Source organism: Astatotilapia calliptera, chromosome 19, assembly GCF_964374335.1.
Source record: "Astatotilapia calliptera chromosome 19, fAstCal68.1, whole genome shotgun sequence".
NCBI lineage: Eukaryota > Metazoa > Chordata > Actinopteri > Cichliformes > Cichlidae > Astatotilapia > Astatotilapia calliptera.
The window spans coordinates 5682437-5708152 of record NC_137440.1 but is presented as its reverse complement, the minus strand read 5'-3'; the positions used below and the strand labels follow the sequence as shown (position 1 = coordinate 5708152).

General features: G+C 39.6%; 1 protein-coding gene across 1 annotated transcript in view; it reads right to left on the bottom strand.

The window, feature by feature from the left end:
• Positions 1–1065: 1065 nt before the first annotated feature.
• Positions 1066–25716, bottom strand: part of kcnh5b (potassium voltage-gated channel, subfamily H (eag-related), member 5b) — an 82058-nt gene continuing 57407 nt past the window's right edge. Inside the window, exons 8-10 of the mRNA XM_080294143.1 lie at positions 13355–13554; positions 5911–5970; positions 1066–2428 (exon numbers count right to left, since the gene is read on the bottom strand). Coding sequence (XP_080150269.1) covers positions 2228–2428; positions 5911–5970; positions 13355–13554 — 461 coding nt within the window. The 3' untranslated portion in view covers positions 1066–2227. The remainder of the gene's footprint in view (positions 2429–5910; positions 5971–13354; positions 13555–25716) is intronic.

Below are 25716 nucleotides of genomic sequence, written 5' to 3'. Positions count from 1 at the left end.
TAGCAAGTTGATAATTAGTTGCTTGTGCCCACTTCTCCTGATCTCCTGAGTCAGGGTGTCAGTTCAGCTGGTAGAACAATACCCTGGGTGTGTTGAACCTGATTCATACCACAGGGCTCAGAGTTCTGCTGAACAGTCTATTTGTTCTAAAGTTTGAAACATGCTCTGCCTACACTGAACAGTACACCAAAAACATAAAAACCTCTCCTGTTGCCTAGCAAAAGCAGCTGTTAACCAATGGATGCTGTGAAAAGTTTTACTTTTTTAGGTTGTTTCAATGTTTATGAAAGAAGACATGTCCAAGTATCCCAGGCTGAGATGGAAAAGTAAAATAATGCCGGACAGTCACTGCAGGAATTAACATCAGCCATTAAATTTTCTTTAAACAGAGAAGCTGGGTCCACCTCAGGAAAGTTCAAGCAATCGGCACATTATTTCCTGCATTCTGGTGAACTTTTTCCCCAAATGTAATTTAACAGCTCAGAAGTGTTTCAGCTTATTTCTGCTCATGTTCAGAACTTTCTGTACTTTGCACACAGATCTGAGTTTTAGGACTCGCGTTCATCTAAACAAGTCTGTCTCAAAACAGGAAGCACAGAAAACATTATCCTAATAATAGGAAAATAACCATCACACCAATGTCACACTCTCGCCCTTTACATACTAGCGTCTCCATCACTGAGATCATAACAGCGATTTTTGTGGATGTGCATGTTTGTGCACGTGCTACTTCATCTAAGCCTCTGCACACGCACCAGATGATCTTTTGCTGTGCAGCTTTGCACTCATTCTTCATACTAATAATCATTTGTTCTTGTTATTCGCTGTTGGTAAACGCTCATTTGGGGCCCGCTGATGATTATGAGAAAGCGCCTTTCACTGGATGCCTTGAGCATCAGTGCTATCTGCACACCTCAATAAAAAGCATTTTCCCTTTCTTCTCTCTTTCTTCCCCACCTCATAAATATTATACAGTACAAGGCAGCAGAGAGCGATATGTACAGCAGCAGATAAGAGACGCACTGTTTGGGTTTAACACTTGAAAGTCCAAACTGACGTCAACTTGCTGATGTGACTGAACATATCTATTAAAGTGGCTCCTCTCTGAAGTGTGCCCACACATTCACTTTCTCTTGTTTGCAAGTTTAAAAGTCAAATATAAAAACAGCAGGTCCAATTGTTTATCTTGTGTACTTGGAAAGGTTTGCATAACCTGTTGTGTTGTGAAATCTGCTCAGATCTCAAGGGTCAAAAAGAAGAAAGAATCTTGAGATCAAACTATTTAACAAATCCACCTGTCACCTGGCTGACCTTCTCACTGGCTGCCTGAAATACACAAACTTTTACACTTAGCTAGATTAATGCGATGGTGTTGTGTTTAGTATGTTGCTTTGTTTCTTTTTTTTTGTCTTTTTTTGCTTGTTTTCTATTCTTCTCTCAACAGGTGATCCAGGAGATTTTTATTTTTTTTCTCCCCCCCTTTCTCACTGTCCCTCTCCCCTTCTGTTTTTCCTTTCCTTCCTCTTTCTTTCTCCCTTTCCTATCTCTCACTCATGTCTGTCCCGTCTGTAACATCTGAAAATAAAATATAATAAATAATAAAAACAAAGATCGACCAAATGGACCAATACGGCAATGCCACGATGATCCATTTGGCAAAGTAAATCCATTGGGTATCCTTGTTGGTCTTCAGACAACAATTCTGATGGCTAAAGAACCAAATGGGACAGGCGAAAAAAAAAAAAAAAAAAAAAAGAAATACACAAAATGATGTTTTTGTATTTTCAGATGTTAAAGTAGTTTAAGTGTTTTATTAAATTTTCTTCCTGACTTCACCTGCTGGCTTCTCATGAACTCTTCTCATGAATGTGTCCCTTTTCCCAAGGCACATATTTCATGTTTGTTTTCACTTTAATAATTGCTTTATGGATAACTGACAAATTCAATATTTATTGTGCATGTGCAGCAATCTTTGAACATGCCAATCTCCTTACCTCAGTCGACATTTTGAGAAAGACTTTTTTGTTGTTGTTGCACAATGATATCTAATTTAAGAATTTCTACTTTCCAAACATGGCATTACATCCAAATGATGACTACGTGAATATGTTTGTTGCTTAAAGGTCAGAAAAGAAAAGGTGATGCTTTGCAATTGTTTTGACCAGCAGTCCAAATACTAGAGTTAAGTTCAATTTTCAAACCTGTCAGAATCAAACTAATTCAGTGATCACGTACCTAAGATGGCAATGACTTCGTCGTCCTGGATGACCTCCAGTGACCCTGACACCACGAAACAGAGGGTGTCAACGCTCTCCCCGGCGTGAAAGATCAGGTCTCCTGGAGCGCAGTGGGTGGTCTGAAACTCGACTGCCAGTGAGCGCAGGCAGCCATCACTAGCTAACCTGAATGCTGGATGTTCGTTGAACACCTGAATAAGAGAATCAGATTGAAGAGTTAGACTGGGAAAAAATGACCAGACAGGATGTGGTGCATTATACTGCTGAAAGAGGCCACAGCCATCAGGGAATAGGGTGTACATGGTCTGCAACAACGCTTAGGTAGGTGGTACGTGTCAATGTGACATCCACATGGATGGCAGGACCCAAGGTTTCCCAGCGGAACACTGCCCAAAGCATCACACTACTACTGCCGGCTTTCCTGTTTCTTTTCAGCACTGATGACAGTTTTTAGACCAAATTTTAAAGCAAGTTTTTCTTTCAACGCCTTTGGATTGCTGACGCTCGAGGAACACAGACACACTACAGCAGGCTTGGAGGGCTTTCTTTGCAAAAAAAAAAAGTTCTCATCTCATAAGTGGACAAGAACACTTTAGATTTCGTTGCTTCGTCGTTTTACTATCTGCAGAAGTACACATTTTCTGATATCCTTGAGAAAATGAAACCGCTTCCACCCGGTGAGATAATCCATCAGAGTACCAGGGGAAGATTTTATTTGGTTTGTGCAAGAGTGTTTTTATATCAGTGCTCCTTGTCAATCACCTGAAGCCCTCAAGCAGAAATGTAAGCCTCCATCTGAAATAATCACTCAGAAGCACATCTCTCAAACTTCAGTGTCGCGTCTTTGTGGTTTCGCTCTTGGAGTCTTGTTTTGCCAGGACAGCAGGCAGCACACCGTCAGCAAATTGCAGCACAATGTGAGTGCATGAAGTGGTTGGGGTTTAAGGGATACAACACCTGAAATGTATCTAGTGTGGCACCGTTAAAGTGTTCACATCAGCTGCTTCATATTAAAACTGAAAGGGAAGAAAAAAGGAGAGGTTCAGATTTTTCCTGTTTTCTTTTTGTTAATCCATCCATCCATCCATCCATCTTCATCCGCTTTGTCCGGGGCCGGGTCGCGGGGGCAGCAGCCTAAGCAAAGAGGCCCAGACCTCCCTCTCCCCAGCCACCTCCTCCAGCTTATCCGGGGGAATACCAAGGCGTTCCCAGGCCAGCCGAGAGATATAATCTCTCCAGCGTGTCCTGGGTCTGCCCTGGGGCCTCCTCTCGGTGGGACATGCCTGGAACACCTCACCCAGGAGGCGCCCAGGGGGCATCCTTGTCAGATGCCCGAACCACCTCAGCTGGCTCCTTTCGATGTGGAGCAGCAGCTGCTCTACTCTGAGCCCCTCCCGGATGGCCGAACTTCTCACCCTATCTCTAAGGGAGAGGCCAGCCACCCTTCGGAGGAAGCTCATTTCTGCCGCTTGTATCCGCGATCTCGTTCTTTCGGTCACTACCCACAGCTCGTGGCCATAGGTGAGGGTAGGGACGTAGATCGACCGGTAAATTGAGAGCTTCGCTTTTACACTCAGCTCCCTCTTCACCACGACGGACCGGTGCAGCGTCCGCATTACTGCAGCTGCAGCCCCAATCCGTCTGTCGATCTCCGGCTCCCTTCTCCCATCACTCGCGAACAAGACCCCGAGATACTTGAACTCCTCCACTTGTGGCAGGAACTCATCCCCGACCCGGAGTGGGCACTCCACCCTTTTCCGGCTGAGAACCATGGCCTCAGATTTGGAGGTGCTGATCCTCATTCCCGCTGCTTCACACTCGGCTGCGAACCGTTCCAGTGCGAGCTGGAGGCCCTCACCCGATGAAGCCAACAGAACCACATCATCTGCAAAAATCAGAGATGAGATTCTGAGGCCACCAAAGCGAAAGCCCTCCGCCACTTGGCTGCGCCTAGAAATCCTGTCCATAAAAATTATGAACAGAACCGGAGACAAAGGGCAGTCCTGGCGGAGCCCATCACCCACCGGGAACGAGTCCGACTTATTGCCGGCAATGCGAACCAAGCTCTTGCAACGGTTGTATAGGGATCGAATGGCCCGTAGCAATGGGCCAGACACCCCATATTCCCGCAACACCTCCCACAGGACACCCCGAGGGACACGGTCGAATGCCTTCTCCAAGTCCACAAAACACATGTAGACTGGTTGGGCAAACTCCCATGCACCCTCAAGTATCCTATTTTGTTAATCACTTTGAAAAAAATGTGGGGCTTAATTAAAAATGTATTTGCATCTTAACCCAATCTTTGTGGGGGGAAAAGCAACTTAATGGACAGGACAGGACATGAAATACTGGTAAAAGTAAACAAAAATCTTGTTTTTTTTTAAAAAAAACAACTAATTCCACTTCTTTTGTGAAATAAAACCAAAGCACAATATCTTCTTCCTTTGAAACTCCTAAATGACATCCAGCTTTAATTTCCTCTTACAATTAAACAGAATGTCTTCTTGTCCTGTTTCACAATCTTTTATCATAGTCAAACATCCCTGAAAAATTAGATGTATTTGAAACGAATGTAGTGCGTGAGCTTTATTTCAGAAGAGACACTGAAAATCAGCCGCACTGCATGACAAGACTAATTTTAGTAACTTCTGACTAACTGTCATTGGAGACGGTTGTCACACAGCACAATTACCCAACTGAAGGTGTCCTCTGATCACGCCACTTTAGCATTTGACATCTCCTAGAGTTTTGAGAACAATATCATTGCATGTTAAGTGATATCTAAAAGACTCTGAGCACAATTAACCTTCACTCAGTTATAGAACAAAAGCTCCCGATGCTGATGCTGTATAGTCAAAAAAGCATAACATCTTTCGCTGCTTTGTATATGACCCACAGATATATTTGAATATACAAACCAGCAGCCATGCTTCTATTCAGGCACTAGTGAACTATCCTGGAGATATACAATGATAAGTGGAGACAAACTTTCTTTATCGGAACAAAAACAAAACAGAAATTTTATTTCTATTCCCTATGCCTTTCTCTCTTTCCTTTACCCCCAACCGGTCGAGGCAGCCAGTCATCAATCCCTACAATCATCTGATTGTAGGGATTTCTCTTTTAGTACCATAGAGTCTTTACTTTATGGTACAAGGCACTTTGAGGCAAATGTTGTACTGATTTGGTGCTGTATAAATAAAACTGAATCAAAATTGAACTAAAGAACTGAAAGGTATGCCATGCTATGCCACAGAAACATCATGTCTTACTTCCCATCTGACATAAGACATGATAGTTGTCACTAGCAGCTGATTTTTCTGGAATGAGGGAAAACATTATAAGAACAAGTGTGTAATTGCTGCAGGTGTTTGACTTAAAGCTGTGCCAAAGCCTTGACTCCAAGTTTATGCTAAGCCCCAGCAAGAAAAAGACTCTGTCCTCTCTCAGCAGTGTGCACACGCCTCTCTAATCTCAACTTTGTTGCCAACCATATTGAAAGGTCTGCTAAAGTGTAGCTATTAAAGAGACTCACTCAGACACATACGGTTACATATCATAGCAGGAGCTTATTTTTCACTACCTTGAGACACACATTATCGCATCTTTCATAACTAAATTAAGCATTGTAACAGAACTGATGTATGGATATATGAAAATAACTGCATACCTTCCTGTTGAGATGGACACAGATGTCGGCCCGCATGTCCTTGGGACAGATGGATAAGACCTGTAACACAAGAAACATGAGAGGGTGACGTGGTAGTTTAGACTAACAGCACCTTCCTGTTGTCCAACGGCTTCCTTGGTGACCTTCTCTGGATGGATACCAGGCATCCAGCTAGTAGGAGAATCCCAAGTAGACCCTGAGATTATATGAACCTCATTCGACTTGGGTTCTCTGGATTTCCCAAGTCTTGAAAATGTTGTTGGGGAGATAGATTCAGGGCTACTTTGCTTTGGTTCATCTAGGCTAGGCAACAGACATTTTTAAAAAGAGGTCAGCGGTCAGGGACAGCTACACTGTAGCCGTCACCTTCCTCTGTCATACTACATCTGTCGGATTGTCAAGTAATTCAAAGTGTTAAGAAAAGAACGTTTGAAATTCAAACCTAAAGACAATAGGAAATCATTTAAGCTGCGTGATGTTTGCTTTCTGCCTTCTTATTGTTTTTGCAGTGAGACCTGTTGCATTCCTGTTTTTATTCTCAGACCACCTAACTAACTCTGCATGATTCACAATTTAAAAACACATATCTTTATTTCTGTTGTGTGTGTCTTTACTCAACCACCCCAGTTCATGTTCTGTCTTAAGCAATCTGTAATAGCTCCTGTCTTTTAAGGCCACTCTGCCCAAAAACCTACTATTTCTGTGCTTGGCCGACTTCTGTATGCCTTCTAGGGGCAGCAGCCAGTTCTTGTGAGCTGTGGGCAGTAGTGGCATCACCTGGATGTCATAGGTGTGTTGTGCCTGGAGCAGATGACCGTATCACTGAAGTATTCCCTCTGAGGTTTTGGCTCACGAAGAATACTACATTTGTTGGCCTCATTATTAGAAAGCCCATTTTATCTGATTGTTCAACAATATGAGGATATGAGAGAAGCGTAACAAGGTTCCTTTTAAAAAACTTCTCATTGATGCCATGTGGCTGAGGAAGGGATTTGGAAGATAAATATTTCAACGCTCAATGCAGTGTTTTAGATTATGACAAACATGAGGTGTCTGTGCAAGGTGAAAGAACAATATATGTGCATTGAGTTTATTGAACATTGTTGCTGCAAACAGAAGCTAAATGGTAAATGGGCTTTTTCTTATGTAGAGCCTTTCTACTCAGTTTGAGCACTCAAAGCACTTTCTACTACAAGTTTCATTCACCCAATTACACACAAAATGCTTTATCTGACATTCACACAGATGCATCCTGGTTCAGTATATTGCCCAAGGATACTTGAGCACAGGGCTGTTGGTGCTAGGGATCAATCCAACAACACTCCAGTTGGCAGACACCCACTGACTACCACCTGACCCACAGCTGCTCCATCAGCCCTATCTTATTTTCATCCTGGGCAGTGTATTTGTAGTGTGATTGACTTGGGTCAGTAAGTCAGTTGCAGAAAAAGACCAGAGGCTTTCTTGCTCAAGAACACTTCAGCAGAAAGCAGATGCTGTCAGAGAAGATCAAAAACCTCAACTTCAAAGTGAAAGCTTATTTGTTTTGAAACCTGATTTTTCAGAAACTTCCCGTCTGTGTATGAGTGACAGATTTTATATTCCAGTTTGTTTAGTTGCATTCATTACCTCGCAGTGAAAACAACTGCAGCAAAGGCAGACTGTTAATGATAACCGTTTAGTGTAACTCATTACACACTTTTTAAAATCTGTCCCAATAAATGAAGTACTTAGCAAAATCAAAGAAAACAAAATATCATCCTCCATAAATGCTGCCATCTTACTTATGAACAAAATTGAGGAGGGGGGGAAACTTAAGAGAAAAAAGACATATAAAAGTCTTTTGTTTGCTCCATTTAATGTGGATCATACAGTATCAAGAAGCCTTTGGGAAACACTGGTGTTTTTGGGTGTGTACTCATATAAAGAGCTGACTATGAACCATATAACGGCTCCCAAAGTGACAAACTTATCTACTAATTGGTCTCAGCTCTGACAGTGAGGTATTTATCCAGAGAGCAGGAGCAAAACTAGCCTTATGTCTCTTCAAAAGTGTATAATTATCTGGGACTGATGAAGAAGAGGCTAAACTGAAAATAACGTTACTGGGAAAGTAAACTAAATGGGCAGAGAAAGAAGGCATGGACAAAACTTGAAAACAGGAAATAAATAATAAGAAGATTACATGAGGCTTATCTTGGATCATGAGTTTATAATGTGCCAGTCTCCAGTTCAGCCAAAAAAACAAAAAAAACAACAGGCTTTAATATTATTCCATATTTAATAAAGAACATAAAAATAAACAAAAGACAGCTAATCTGTCTAATATCCTCAAAGTTAAATCAAACTGGGGAAATTTCAAATCTCAAAGTCTCAAAAATGGAGGTTCAAACAATATTATTGCAAAATGCAATATATACATATATGTATGTATACATGTATGTATTTGGTTAATTAGCAACCAAGGCTTAATGTCTATTTGGTACAATTTTAGTACTTGGAAAAGAGAGCTTTTCATCTAGTATATATCTGGCATTTGGAACAGTTCTGTTCTAAATATTATTTATTATTTAATATGTATTTAATGGTAAATGATGTGGGGTGATTAGCTAACTCTGATATATGCACAAAGTATACAGGTATTGTGGTAGTGTGCTGAAATATCATCATGAAACATTATGCCTTTGGACCACTTTTCTATGGGTAATCGTCATTATGTGAAGATTTTATGTATGTGTGTTCCTTATTTCCTCCTAGATGAGAAGACCGATCTTGAGGAAACTTTGTATAAAGAAAATAAAATATCTAAATCACATATAAAAAATGTTTTATACAAGCTCTACAATCATATTTATACATTTGACAGGTCAGCTGAGTAGAGAATGGAATTTCAGATAAGAATCTTGTGCCATAATATAAGCATGCACATATTTGCATGTTCTCTAGCCCTGTGAAGACCATGCACTCGCTCAGGGTAGTCAACTTGATGATAATGACAGTGAGGAAGAGTGGAACCCACAGTTTTAAGGTGCAGTTAGGAGGTAATGTGTGTGGGTAAGCACCAACATCTGTATTGGTGTATGTGTGTTAGGAACATAGATAGGACTACAGAGGGGCTCATGAGGTACCAGGATTCAATGGTACTCCAAAAGTCAGAAATGTGATGTCCACCTCACATTTACAAGCAACTGCTTCCTGAAGTTCCACACATAACGGTTATTAATGCCACACACACACACAAACACACACAGGTGTAAAATGCAGGGTTCATACACCTTTTTCAGAGTCAAACTCAAGCATTTTTAAGCACTTTAAGGTCCATTTCAAGCTTTTCCAGCACATTACCAAAAAAAGTATGCATGTTTCACTTCACATCACCTCAGTAAGACCATGTGAAAGTTAAAACAAATCATATGAGGTTGACTGAAACACTTTTGTTCCCCTTTTGCTAAAACATAGAAAAACACACCACACAAAATACTGCAAAACAAAAAGGCTGCCTTATATGTAGATAGTGTCGAAACTCAAAACGCACATCTCACTTAAAATTTAAGACGTGTAAATGTGAACAAATCCACTTGTTAGAGATATTAATCTCCTGCTGGAAAAAAAACAACCCCACAAAACAAGACAACTGCACCAAAAACCACAAAATACTACACACCGCAGCCAAATTAATATCTCATCAGATATTGATGCTTCTTTCATATGTGACACAAAAAACAGGAGACAGATGTTTGTTTGTTTTTTGTAGCTCATTCATTCAAAATTAACTGTAAGATGTTTAACTACATTGCTGCTGTGTTATTGTTGAAGTCCTAAATTATCACCTTTAAAGTGTTTGTGCTAATAACATCATGTACAGTGAGACAGGCATGGAGAACAGCACTGACTGGGAGAGGCTTTGAACAGATGACATACTCAGTTCAATTCAACATATAAGACTTTACGAATGCACAAGCATCTATCAAAAACCTATTTATTTAATCTATCATTTGTGAGGTTATTATGTACAATTATAATGTAATGTTCAGCTGCCTTAAATAAACAGGCAGCCTTAAAGTATGAAATATTCATTTGTCTACTGTCTCAGTGGCTGATAGTGCCCCACAGGCCTCAATGTGAGCTTGTAGCCATTATAATGTTGAAGTTGTTTAACGATTAACAGATTTTGAATGAAAGCAAGGGAACTTCGGTAGCACAAAAAAAGTGTCTATTCTTTGTGCACATATGGATCAGTCATATTACCATTGTTTCCCACTAAGGTGTTGCCAAAGGCACCTAGTTAATGCTTGAAAAAGCTGCAGCAATACACAAAAATATAATCAATATTCTATTTACTTGGTGACAACGCCGCTTTTAGCCTTCAATCAGAAAGCCTTAATTTGGCTAGTTAAGCATCGGGCTAAGGCTTAAAGCTTTCACTTAAGGAAAGTCACTCACATTACTGCTACTGCTACGTAATCTTAGTTAGGTTCACAGCATATTCCATAAATTACCATGCCATAACTAACTGTTATAACAGCGCTGCCATATTGCATCATACTGGGTGCATTTCAGTCATTTATACACATAGCTAGTTTCCTAGCTATGTGTAACGTACACACTCTCGAAATAAAATACACGAATAGAACTTAAATTTAATGTATATAATCTTCACCAAAGTGCAGATGTCTGAAACAAAATGAGACAATAGCCTTTAATATGTACATTCCCAAATTTCATACATTTTGGGGGGGAAAATTAAGAGTCTTTTTTTGGTTAAGTTTCCTGACACTATATGTTTGTGTAAATTAGGTTAAAACTCATTTATATTCACTTTCATTACAGCACATAATACTGAAAAGAACACTTGTGTGTATTTTAAGATGTTTTCTCTTTGCTCTGAAAAAAATGTTATGTAGATTTTTATGGGTAATCGTCATTATGTGAAGATTTTATGTATGTGTGTTCCTTATTTCCTCCTAGATGAGAAGACCGATCTTGAGGAAACTTTGTATAAAGAAAATAAAATATCTAAATCACATATAAAAAATGTTTTATACAAGCTCTACAATCATATTTATACATTTGACAGGTCAGCTGAGTAGAGAATGGAATTTCAGATAAGAATCTTGTGCCATAATATAAGCATGCACATATTTGCATGTTCTCTAGCCCTGTGAAGACCATGCACTCGCTCAGGGTAGTCAACTTGATGATAATGACAGTGAGGAAGAGTGGAACCCACAGTTTTAAGGTGCAGTTAGGAGGTAATGTGTGTGGGTAAGCACCAACATCTGTATTGGTGTATGTGTGTTAGGAACATAGATAGGACTACAGAGGGGCTCATGAGGTACCAGGATTCAATGGTACTCCAAAAGTCAGAAATGTGATGTCCACCTCACATTTACAAGCAACTGCTTCCTGAAGTTCCACACATAACGGTTATTAATGCCACACACACACACAAACACACACAGGTGTAAAATGCAGGGTTCATACACCTTTTTCAGAGTCAAACTCAAGCATTTTTAAGCACTTTAAGGTCCATTTCAAGCTTTTCCAGCACATTACCAAAAAAAGTATGCATGTTTCACTTCACATCACCTCAGTAAGACCATGTGAAAGTTAAAACAAATCATATGAGGTTGACTGAAACACTTTTGTTCCCCTTTTGCTAAAACATAGAAAAACACACCACACAAAATACTGCAAAACAAAAAGGCTGCCTTATATGTAGATAGTGTCGAAACTCAAAACGCACATCTCACTTAAAATTTAAGACGTGTAAATGTGAACAAATCCACTTGTTAGAGATATTAATCTCCTGCTGGAAAAAAAACAACCCCACAAAACAAGACAACTGCACCAAAAACCACAAAATACTACACACCGCAGCCAAATTAATATCTCATCAGATATTGATGCTTCTTTCATATGTGACACAAAAAACAGGAGACAGATGTTTGTTTGTTTTTTGTAGCTCATTCATTCAAAATTAACTGTAAGATGTTTAACTACATTGCTGCTGTGTTATTGTTGAAGTCCTAAATTATCACCTTTAAAGTGTTTGTGCTAATAACATCATGTACAGTGAGACAGGCATGGAGAACAGCACTGACTGGGAGAGGCTTTGAACAGATGACATACTCAGTTCAATTCAACATATAAGACTTTACGAATGCACAAGCATCTATCAAAAACCTATTTATTTAATCTATCATTTGTGAGGTTATTATGTACAATTATAATGTAATGTTCAGCTGCCTTAAATAAACAGGCAGCCTTAAAGTATGAAATATTCATTTGTCTACTGTCTCAGTGGCTGATAGTGCCCCACAGGCCTCAATGTGAGCTTGTAGCCATTATAATGTTGAAGTTGTTTAACGATTAACAGATTTTGAATGAAAGCAAGGGAACTTCGGTAGCACAAAAAAAGTGTCTATTCTTTGTGCACATATGGATCAGTCATATTACCATTGTTTCCCACTAAGGTGTTGCCAAAGGCACCTAGTTAATGCTTGAAAAAGCTGCAGCAATACACAAAAATATAATCAATATTCTATTTACTTGGTGACAACGCCGCTTTTAGCCTTCAATCAGAAAGCCTTAATTTGGCTAGTTAAGCATCGGGCTAAGGCTTAAAGCTTTCACTTAAGGAAAGTCACTCACATTACTGCTACTGCTACGTAATCTTAGTTAGGTTCACAGCATATTCCATAAATTACCATGCCATAACTAACTGTTATAACAGCGCTGCCATATTGCATCATACTGGGTGCATTTCAGTCATTTATACACATAGCTAGTTTCCTAGCTATGTGTAACGTACACACTCTCGAAATAAAATACACGAATAGAACTTAAATTTAATGTATATAATCTTCACCAAAGTGCAGATGTCTGAAACAAAATGAGACAATAGCCTTTAATATGTACATTCCCAAATTTCATACATTTTGGGGGGGAAAATTAAGAGTCTTTTTTTGGTTAAGTTTCCTGACACTATATGTTTGTGTAAATTAGGTTAAAACTCATTTATATTCACTTTCATTACAGCACATAATACTGAAAAGAACACTTGTGTGTATTTTAAGATGTTTTCTCTTTGCTCTGAAAAAAATGTTATGTAGATTTTTATTTATTGATTGATTTACTTTAAGACTCTTTGAGAACACTGATACAGCAGCTAATTTTGAGACATATATGGGTAAATGCTCTTAAATGTACTGTTTTTGGATGTTATAAGCATCTATGACTATTAAATATAAAACCGTCACTCTCAAGCTTTTGCTTCCTGACACATCACTTGATACTTTGTAATCTGTATAAACGACACGGTGTCTGGCTTTTTCAATTCCAGCCCGGATGATTACTGTAGCACAAAATACCAAATCTCCATAAACAGATGGCACATCAGTAATACATTAGCTTTACCTGACATGTTGCGTCTCAGTCTCACCTTTTCCGTGTCGATGCCTTTGGTCATTGACCAGGTGGAGACGATGTAGTCCATCACCCTCTCACTTAGACCCTTGGGAACTTGGTAGAGTTTCAGGAAATCCCTGACATTGTTGAGCATCTCATGGTAGCGATTGGTGTTGGCATACATCTGCTGGAAAATCGTGGTCACATTTCCAAAGATGGTGGCATAGAGCAGAGCTAGAAAGCAAGTAGGAGAAGAAATATGAAATGTATAAAGCGCTCATTTCAAAAACATTTGATGAAAACAATTATTTTGACTTGAACTAAATATCTGCTTACTGCAACACACCGAGCCAAAAATCTGTTTTAAAAAGAAATGGAGCCTGCTTTGTTTTAATTTCTAACCATAAATGTACACCTTGCAAGAAGCCAATAGTGAAAAGCACTACATAAATACTAATTTGGTTTATGTGCCCAATGAGTTACACCAATCCACCACAACATTTAAAGCAACTGGTCCTTCTAGATAAAAGAGTCTTGGCTTGGCAGACCTTCCAAACAAATCGTACTTGTACAGTCATGAACATTAGCACGCATTACACTAACTGAAGCATGGAGTTTGAGATGAAGATCCTGAGTCTTTTGCAATTTCTCTGAGCATGGCACAGTCTGACCTTCAGTGAATTTGCTGGAAAGATTGAGGCATTGGGTTTATACCATCCCATCCATCCATTCGCTTCCGCTTATCCTTTTCAGGGTCGCGGGGGGCGCTGGAGCCTATCCCAGCTGTCATAGGGCGAAAGGCGGGGTACAACCTGGACAGGTTGCCAGTCTGTCGCAGGGCTAACACACAGGGACAGACAACCATTCACACTCACATTCACACCTAGTGGCAATTTGAATTATCCAATTAACCTATCCCCACAAGCTGCATATCTTTGGACAGTGGGAGGAAGCCGGAGTACCCGGAGAGAACCCACGCAAACACGGGGAGAACATGCAAACTCCACACAGAAAGACCCCGGCCTGATGGTGGAATTGAACTCAGGACCTTCTTACTGTGCGGCAACAGTGCTAACCACCGTGCCACCGTGCTGCACCGTTTATACCAATACTCCTGAATACTCCAGACTAGCAAAGTACCAAATCTCTGCTTTTATAGAGGTGATCCCAATAGCTGATGATCATTTAATTGGGTGCATTTGATTAGCAGAACATGGCTTCTACTTACCCTCTGACTTTCTATGGAAGAAGAGAGGGTATATTTAGTTTGTTACACTGCATAGAGTCCCAGGAAAACTTTCTTTTTCACATGACTGTAGGTACAGCTTTTGGTAACAAGACCCTTCTGCCAAGGGTCCGATGCGATGGACAAATGGAAAAACTTCAACAGGAAAAGTCCTGTTGTCTAAGATGAAAAAGGCAAAGATGACTTAGAGTGGCTGAAAACCAAAGAGGTTTGTGTTTGGCTTTGGTTTGTGTTAGGTATTATACTGAATAACAGCTTAAGAATTTAGATGTCTAGACAGTGTTTAGTTAGAAATCGCGACAGTGTAGAAGCTTCAAGGTGAAGGGACACCAAGTCCTATGATAAGGTCGGTCATCCAGACCCTGTGAGATAAAAACAGTATCCAGTCTCAGCCAGAATTACTCTCACGGTCATTAGAAGAACAAGTTATCAGGGAAGAGATGTGAGGAAGGGGAACCTTCCGCCTTCTAGGTGCAGGTCGCCAGGGCAGAGAGACAGAGCGCTGAGAAGCTGGGACTAGCCAAAGCGCCAAAGAAGGGAGAGTTAAATTTAAACTCTAACTTCTCCCCACCTGTTTTAAGCAATCTGATACATGCACATTTTCCATATAAAACTCTGTGTAATGCTAAGATAGGTACTCTCATGGCTGCAGTTACTGTTTAGATGAACGATGTAGATAAACGAACGCGTTCATAGTGTCAGCACGCCAAATATCTTTAGGTAAGATAATCACCCCACGCTGTTCTCTGATGCATTGATCGCAGGGTGAATGTTAGACAGAATGCACTTAAGCACAGGAAAAAGTTCTTGGGTGGGTAGATGAAAGGAGGCGTGTTGTATAAAGCACGTTGAATGCCATGGTAGAGCAGAAAACTGCTACATAAGAACCAGTCCAGTTACCAAATATCTTCAGATGAGTATACACTTGTAGGAGAGAGCTGCATGACTTGAAAGACTTCAAAAACAACATTAACTTGGCATTATTTGAAGCAGATGGGTAATCACCAAAAACTGACTTTTTATTAGCCAAATACAAACAGATGTTTGTGACAGTGGCTTAGAGGGGTGCAGGTTTGAGTAATCATCTAAAGCCACTTACAAAAGTCAGACAAACTTAGAGATCAGTGTTAGATGTATATTATATAATGTCTCCTGGTGATCAAGAGTGTTTCTCACCTTTGAAATTTAAAGCCATCATGCGTCACTGCTCAGCCTCCTCACTATCCTGCTTGTACTTTACTGTTTCCATAGAGACCTCACTCAAAATAGTTTTTTGCCTCCTCCCAGACAATACAAGTGACAAAGGAAAGAAAAAAGAAACAATAATTTGGAAGACTTCTGAAAAATCTTGTGGTTTGCAGGAGGTGGAGGGAATCTGACGACATGATGTGTGAGAATGCAAGGCTGGGGCAGAATGAATGTACAGTACAAAGGGGTAGTTTGTAAAGAAGGATCAAAGAGGCAAATGTTGGATTTTCTTGCAGCAACTGTGCATTCAAGATAAACTCTCTATATGGATGCTGTATGAGGTAGTGTAAAAATAGTAAATTAAAAAAACAAAGAAAGTGAAACAGAAACATGACAAAAACAAAGTGTGTATGTGTGCTTTCTTTTCCTCGGACAGTTTATCTCACAGAAGCAAGTCTACAGAGACACAAAAAGAAAAGAGTGTGTCTGAAAGAGAGACAAAACAAAGAATAAAAGCAGGACATTCACACACATAAAGGTGTTGCATGTCAGTGGTGAGATAAGTCCTTCAAAGTCTGCTGCCTCCCAGCCTACAAAACCTTTCCAGGACCCCGTCAGCAATTCAGGAAGAATTCCAACAGCACATCTGGCCTGGAACTTAAGGTTCAGACTCACAGCTCTCCGCCCCCCAAACCCAAGATTTCTAATTGGCTGACTTGATAGCCCATAGGGAGGTAAGTGTCACCTCAGAACACAGAAAGGCAATGGTTTGAAGGTTAATTCAACCTTGGGATATCAATTTCTAGCCAATTTTATTTTATCTAAAGTAGTGACATGTGGATGTGTGGATGGGTATGAAGAGAAGCTGCAGAAGAAATCTGTGTCACCACAGTAAGTAACCACAGTACAAAAACTATTTGGGATGAAAAGCTAATTAGTAGCATTCATCAGGTGTAAATGAGGTCTGGCTATCAGCACTTTGGAATACTGGTTGTCAAGGAAGCTCGAGACAAATAACAGGGCTCAAATTAAAACAGACTGCCAAAGAATTGAGCCTCCAAAGGTACAAAAGCAAGATATTCAGGAGTCTTTAAGATAAGCACTTGAACTTATAGTGTTAACAAAACAGTTTAAATATGTTGAGTTTACAATTTCGGTACTTTCTCCTTTGCATTTCTATAACAGTCAAAGTCTGTGTTGACTTAAGCACATTTCCATAGCTTATACAACCTGCCATGGCTTGAGTTTGGCCTGTGGAAATCAACCTTTTGAAGCTCACCACAATTGAGTCAGTCAAAGAAAGTCAAGAACTGGAATCATGCTGTTAAATAATATTTGCACCATATTTATAAACTAGTGTATAAAAATCTTGACACAAAGTTTTAAGAGTTCTGTCGATGAATCATTTCCCTGAAAACTTGGCTGACTCCATCTATTTTGCCAAAATTTCCTTGCAGCAACTCAAAATAGCACTCATTAGTTTGCATACATGAGAACTCCAAATGAGATGATAAATGGTAAACTGAAGGATCTCCACCAGATCTGAACCAGAGCATCACAGAGCTCGTGGACAGATACAACCTGGTGACGTTGAACGGAGCAAAACATATCCCAGAGGTGTTCCAGGACAGGATGAAATCCTTGGACCCAAGGTTTCATCCATATAACTAACGGCAGTCAGGGTCCTATTGCACAGCCTGTTGAAGTCTGTGTTTCCCTCCATGGCTACGTCCCACCAGACCATCAATGACCCACCACCAAACCGCAGCATAGCATTCTCCACGGCTTCTCCAGACCATTTCCCATCTGTCACATGTGCTCAGGGTGAACGTACTCTCATCCGTGAAGAGCACAGATGGTGGACAAGGAGTGGACCTGCCATTTCTGGTATTCCACAGCAAATGCCAATCGGGCTCCACAGTGCTGGACCGTGCATGGTTCCACTAGAGGATGTCAGGCCACCCTCATGAAGTCTGTTTCAGTTGTTCTGAGACATTCCTAAAGTAGCCTGCTGAAGTTCATTTTTTAGGGCAGTGGCAATGCTCATTCTGTTCCACAAAGGAGCAGGTACCATCCCTGCAGGTGAGTTAAGGGCCTCCTGCAGCAGATGGCCGCCCTGCCTGAGCCTGGTTTTGTTGAAGGTTTCTTCCTGTTAAAAGGGAGTTTTTCCTTCCCACTGTCACCATACGATTGTTGGGTTTTTGTCTGTATGTGTCATCGTAGGGTCTACCTTACAATATAAAACACCCTGAGGCAACTGTTGTTGTGATTTGGCGCTATATAAATAATTGAACTGAATTAATTCCTGGAATCTCCACACTCCACACTCTTGGAACTGTGCTGGGAGACACAACAAGCCTTTTGGAAAGGGCACGCATTGATGTGCCAACCTGGAGAATTGGAGTATCTATGCAACCATTGTAGAGTCTAGGTATCTCCTAATGCTACCAGTAGTGACAATGACCCTAGCCAAATGGAACCTAGTGAAAAACCAGGAGCGTAAAAATGTCAGTGGCCTCCACCTGTAAAACCATTCCTGTTTTAGGGTTTGTCTCATTGTTGCTCCTCTAGTGCACTTATTGTTTATTTCATTAACAGAAAGTAGCTGATACTGATTAACAACCCCTTCCTCTACTTATCTGATTAAAGTGTACCTGCAGTTTTTTTGCACAGTATATGTATTTTGGAGAAAATATATTCATACAGAAGTATCTGATCTCAGTAGGAGAGTAAATAAATAAATACAGAAGTAACCAACAAAGCCCTGGAATCACAGAAACCTGTTACTGATGGATTGCTGATTATGCATCGTTCTGTATCAGCTTCCAGAAACACTTTTCTGGTCTCACGTGAATTTAGACAGTTAATCCATGTAGTCAGGCTACGGTTGAAGCTGTCATCTCAATACTGCATTTAAAATCTGACCTGTCCCCTATGGCTCTATTTATTTAAATCTGTCTGTGTTTTCCCATCTGGTGGATACAGAAACAGGGGTGGCGAGTTTTGGGGGTGATAGAAAGTAGTAGATTTGCTAATATTTAATAAATGCCGAAGCACCCCAGGGAAGAGAAGACAAGATGCTGTCAAAAGTGAGGCTCTGATCAGCTGGTAGGAATCTTTTCAGGAAGTTTGTTTCTAAAACCACTGTGACACAAAGAAGAAAACTGGACTTAAACAATCCCCTGCACTGATGTCATATCAGCAGCAGTATTTTATAATAGCATACTCTGAACCCCATCAGGCAAACAGTGTGGACAGATCTGTCAGTTCAGCTTGTCTTGCTAAATTTACTCAAATAGCTTTTGCCTTTAGTAAAAGTATATTACTTCCTGTTTTGAATAGCCTCTAATCATTACCTGTTGCTTTTGTGAAACAAAGGATATCAACATCACCTCTCACTTGATAAGATTTTTCTTAAAAAAAACTTGTCTTTTGTCATGACTTTTTTATCATTAAAGTGAATCATTCAAATGAGACAACGTTGGATATGTAGATATTTCCATATGAGTATTAAAATTACAAATGTACAAAGAAACATAAAAAGCCCCCCATTTACATTACTTTTTTCAGCAATCCAACCTCTGTGTTCATATATTTTCTATTTCTATTTTTTAAGTAATCTGCCAGAGGAGTTTAGGATGATTTGTCAGACTGAATGAGTGTGAGGGACAAAAATCTGTCAGTCTGTGTTAACGCCTACAGCCCAGACACACAGAAAAAAACCCTGTGATAAGGTGGCCTGCACACAAACAGAAGTACCCACACAAATGCAAGGATATACTGTAGAAGCATAAAAGACACACACACAATCAAAGTGTATGATTATTTATAAGTTTAACTTCATAAATAAACAGTGAATTCCAAGTTAACTGTTTGAGGGTAAGATATTACTTTCTATATTAAATTACTACTACATTATTCCTGTATATTTACTTTAAAAACCAAGTCAAGCCAGAGTCAAAACCTGATGTACTCCTAGTGTCGGTTCCTGAGTGGGATAAACGGGGAAGTACAATCTGGCCAAATCAAACATATGGATCATAAAAAATGAGATTTCCGTATTGGATCTATATGGGCCCAGGTTAAAAACAGCAACCTGATGAAGTTGGCCAACAGGGTGCTGATGGAAACTGTGCTACTGTTGGTCAAAAACAATGGAAGAAGATAGGGGGAAGATATATTAGCAGGTAGTGAGAGAGAAGGAAAGACAGGAGTTTCCAGGTGAGCGTAAGGACTGGTGATTGGAGTAAACTTTAGTGGGTTTGTAGGTTAAGGGAACAATGATGATGAGGAGTTTATGGGTAGGTATGTTGCTAAGAAAGAAATGCAGGAGGTAAGAGAGAAGTGTACACAAGTGGACTATATCTTATGCCGAAGGTGCAATCTTAAAGAAATAGGAGACTGCAAGGTGGTGCAAGCTGCAAGCTGACGGGTTGGATCATGTCAAGTATCGGGTCAATATCTGGAGTGACCAGGATGGGAAAAATTAGAAATGAGTATGAGTAGAGAGACAACTCTCACATTGAGCAATTTGGATCCAAAGTTAGAAGGTTGAGACAGTTTGGACATGTGCAGAAGAGGGATTATACATATACTGGACAAAGGATGTCGAAGATAAGCTGCCAGGAAGTAGGAAAAGAGAAAGACCACAGAGAAGATTCATGGAAGTACTGAAGGAGGACGTGCAGAGAGTTATTGTAACACAAGAATGCTAGGGATAGGGTTAGACAGAGGCAAATCATTTGATAAGGCACCCCCTAAAGGGAGCAGCCAAAATAGACAGAAAGCCTTTAGAAAAAAAGGTTCATTGTTTTTTTTAAATTAAAAAAATTAAATTCAGATTTTTATTTGTTTAAAGTGTAAATATAAATTAACAAGCACATACAACTTTCAGTCAATATAATCAAATAATTTACTGTCTCAAAAATTTTTGCTGTCTTAAAGATGAAAGATGAGAAGACTGCTGCTTCTTTTGTACGTGCATTTTCAGTTAGGATGTAGTCCATGCAATGGTAGTCAAACAGTCAAATAAATTAACATGCAATCAGTGAGAAGAGTGCTTTAATATATGAGGAATAAATATATTATAGTTATAAAAGCTTTTACAGTGAAAAGCTGATACTACCCATAAATTCCAGTATTGAAAATATTGACACACACACAGACCTGACAACCTACAGTATGTGACCCAAATAGGCAAAGTGGAAATGAGCTCCCATCTGCCAGAGTCCTTTATTTTTAAATGATTTGTGGTCATTTTCACAAAGAAAATGAGATAAATTGCCTTTTTAGTTTCAGACATATCTGTAATCAATTTTGACAATGCTGCAGCATCGCTATTGCTTCACAGACCCATGGGGGAAAATGAATAGCAAGTTTTTACTACAAGCTAACAGCTTGTTATTTCTGATTTTATTGAATCGTGAGTTAGAGTCTTTGTTGATGTCGAACAGAGCTCTCACTGGAATTAATTATGATGAGTAATATTAGACAAACCTGCAGCTGGAATTCATGTGTCAAATAAATAATTACATGATGGCAGGGGAAAAAATCTAGAAGAACGCATACTGGCTAGCTGCCATGTTTATTTAAGTAACAGCAAAAATACACAGGAAAAAGTGTTTTCGTTTACTGACTGATCACAGAAAATCTCTACATTGATGTGTGTGTGTTGTCAGATGATGGATTTAACAGAAGCTCAGCTGTTGGATTCAAGTTGCAAATACATACCGAAAGAAAATTCAGTGGGGACGATGGTTCAAGAGTAACACCACCGCATAAATGTGTTTTAACGAGCACCAACTGTGCATCTAGATCTTTCTGGGTAAGTAAAATATTCTGGCTGATTGTCTCCAAATAAATCCTGACTAGAATGTATTGTTTACTTCTCATTAGGACAACCTAATAGACTATTTACTGCTGTGCAAACATTTTAATGGGTTTTGTAGTGAGTGAGTCGGGCGGCTGGTGGGAGGGTTGATGTGTGACAAATGTCTGTCTCCACCTTAGACCTAAACCCCCAAAGTGATTACACTCGAGAAATCCAGGAGAAAAACAGAAAAACAGAAAAACATGTCCTTGTTTCAGAGAAAATCTAACCTCCTGAACATAAGGGCAAATTCAAAGAAAATGAAGACTTACATCCTGTAGAAATAACATCTTCATTAGAAATAACTTGGAATTCTTTTTTTTTTAGTTATGGAGCTAAAGTAAGCAGTACTGGAGCACTTAGCTAAGTTCTACTCAGGTAATAAAAATGACCTCCTTACAGCTCAAATTAACCTGTTCGCAGGTAGTGTCTTGCTGTTTAAGCTTATTAAGGCCCATTGTGCTTACTCTTAACTCTACATCTTTAACTGTGATCACTACTAGAGTAGCTTTCCATTACTCATCCAACTAATACTTGTTTATCTTATATAGTATTGGGTCCTGGTGCAGCACCTCTTCCTGTAATGCTACAGTCACACAGGGACAGTAGTTGGAGACAACAACACGACCAAAATTACAGTGACCATGTGTGCAATGAACTTGTAATCTTGTTGCCTTTAAATGGTTTCTTTAAAAGACCCAGACCATGACTGCAAACACTTGCACTCAGCTGCAACCTTCAAAGTAACTTCAGTGTGTGAAGATCGCAATAAGAGGGAGCAAACTGATCAGTCTATCGGTTTGAAATTAAATGTGCTCAAGGTAGCAATTACATGCAATCTGTTTGTGATAATGTCGCAGTTATGGCAGTAAAAGAAAGTAACACAGATGCTGGATAAATGTTGCTGTGTAATAAATGGTTTTGGGTTGTTTTTTTACAGAAGATCACAGTTTAAGTTTCCAGAAACTGAAATTTTAAATTACATCTCACTCTGCAAAAGATATCCTGGTGAAAACCTGATAATGACACATATGAAGCTCAGAGATGAATCACCACATTTAGTTCTTTAATCACACCCATAAATCATGATTAAATGAATAACCTGGGGTCAGCCGAATGCTCAGCAGGGTTACTTTACTGAGCGATGGTACGGTACTCGTTACATATCAAAACATACAATCACTATCAGGAAAAAAAGAAATATTATTATATTTTATATTTGTATTTCCCCAACACTTTCATTGAACCTAGCTTGTTAAAAATTCCTCTCCTGAGGGTTTAAACTAAAATGTTTCCAGTGTCTTTTTTTTCCGGATTGCTTCATAGGTTTGTGTAGTAACCTATGAAACTATAATACTAAGTGATGTATAATGTAAAACATTTTTAGGAACAGCAGCAAAAATACAATTGCGTGTACTTCCTTTAAAAGAGCAGACACCGTGGAAATCCCTCTGAACAAGAACATATTCTAAATACAAACAATGTGCATCAGTGAACTCTTGCCTTGTTTTTACTGTTACTGCGCTAATGTTTTTCAGTGTTGTGAAGCTGAGAAGAGTGTTGTGGTTTCGCTAATGGGACCAAATTAAAACACAGCACAAACAAGCTAACTCTGAGGTTTCACTGCTGAAGGTAACAAGGCCATCAGGGGCTGAGCGGTGCTCCCTGTGGACCGGGGCAGGAATAATGAAGTCATGTAGGAGTACTCACATCGAACCACAAGCGCCTGGTAAACAATGAAATGGTTTTTATCAGGAGGAACAAGTGGGGCTGTGGAGAGCTTAAAATTAAAGTCGACTGTAGGATAACGTCAGGAAAGCAATGCTGTCATATGACGCGGCAGGTCAGAATGTCATCTTCTGATATGGGCAGATGATTGTCCATGTTGTGTTTAGGTTCTGTTTGAATATGATAAGGTAGGTTGAATGTAGGACTTCAAGTAAGGACTGACTGCATTTTTTGTTTTGCAAATTATGCCTAAAGTACAGGTTTTAAAAAACAAAACAGGTATGGGGAAGAAGGTTAACAAAACCATCAGGTCACCACTCTGTCACAGGGTTTATAAATACTCTACAGCTTTGAAACTACTATTATGAATTTAGGAGAGTTTTAGAGTCTTAATTTTATATAATGTCTTACATAACATATCTGCAAAGACGTGTTTATTGATCCATTCGAATGACTTATACATGCCTACTGGTTTGATATTTGCCTTTATTATGTTGTAAAGCCTTCTTAACACCTGGATAGACCTCTGACCCCCTTATCTTTTGCACAGGTGTGATTTCCTTTTTTTTCTTTGAATTTTTGATCGTTCATTCTTTTCATTTCTATTTCTCTTAAAATTTTGAATGTACTTTCAACATGAATTTCATGTTTACGCATTACACAAGGTTCACGAGGTACTAGGTTTTGGACCAGCAGCTTTGAATTAAGAAGGCATGTCGACTGAGAGTATATGAAAAGCGAATTTGTCACGGTGTCAGTGAGATCTTTAAGTTTTCAGTGGTGACTTCCAATCTCTCACTGTTAGGGTATGACAAGAAATCTCAAAGTTCAATGCACCGGTCTTGTATAAACTGTTCACTACTGTCAAGACTTGATACTTTTTGATTAGTCCTTGACGGTTCATTAGGAGACCCCAGACTGGCCTCTACGGAGTGCTGGCATCAGATGACACCTCCAGCAGACATTGATTGACCTCCCAGCTCCTGGTTTCGTCTCACTTTGGCAGTCAGTTTTTGCAGCTCAGGGAGGTTCCGAGGTCACACTCACTGCAGTTAGTGGACTTTGTCAGGGGACCTCACATCTGAGGGCAATACACACAGTCTCTGTTCCACAAAGAGGTTTTTTTTAGTGCTGTGACTCGTATCAGCAGGTGAGACAAGTACAGAGCAACTGTGATAGCTCACGTGCTCTGGGACTCGTGGTAATCACAGCTTGGCCCCCGTTTTCCCCACTGTCAGCAATTATATTTGAGAAGGACTCATCTATCATGGCTGGCACCTGCTTGATTCAATTATCTCCCCACTATCCATATGACTGCAGGCTTCACACTTATGTCTCTGGCATAAATTAGAAGAGCAGAAATTAAAAAATTATAATAAAAATAGGACTGATTGCTGCCTTTAGAGGCTTTTCACTGTGGAAATGATCTAGAGATTGAGTTCTTAAACGAATGAGCGGGAAAGAGCTGTGAGGACGATTACAACTGGTGATAATTATGGAAATGGGGAGTGAATCACCACGAAACCAAACCCCTGGATGATTTGCACAGCACACATAAAGAATATGAAACCTATATTAATTATTTATGGCCAAGCTCTGGTGTAATATTGTGAAATTCATTGCTAGTAAGCATTTTTCCCCCTAACGCCTTACTACCAAAATCCTGGAACTCGGCACACTTTCAAACCTGTGCCGATGAATGTGCTTCAATATTTAAATTTTCCCTCAGGCTACCTCTCACACATACCTCCATGTAAGGGCACTCACACAAACAAGCAGTGTCACTCATATACAGAAATCTAACAAAAGACGTCACTGGTTATTCCCATTTATCCAAACCCTGCAATGTTACTGGAGACATTGTAACAATTCTTATCTGGTGTCATGTTCTAGCACAAGTATGACTCATATTATCATCATATGCCATTGAAAGCCCTCATATTTTCCTCATATTTTCCATGAAGCCAGTGGGTTGGCTAATCACACTCTAAATCACTCAAATCCCTGAAAAGATTACCTGAAACAACATAATTTTCTGCACTGCAGTTTTGGAATTACTTGTGTGAAAATGCCTTATTGTCAGTTCTGTCTGCTAGCAAAAAACTAACAAATATCTGAAATCTGATGTGTGGGATGCATTAATAATAGGCTAAGTTTTAATGAACATCCAAACCAGAAAACTGACACTTTCAGGAGACAAAATGTGGAAGAGGGAAACCACTCCATTACCTAGAAAGATGGAAATGACGGGCTCTTGTGAACTCCTAGATGTGAAGCCAGCACTGTCACTGATACACAGGCAAAGAAAACATTAAACAAAGACACAGTTTGGGGATTTTAAAACATGTAATCAACATACAACAAA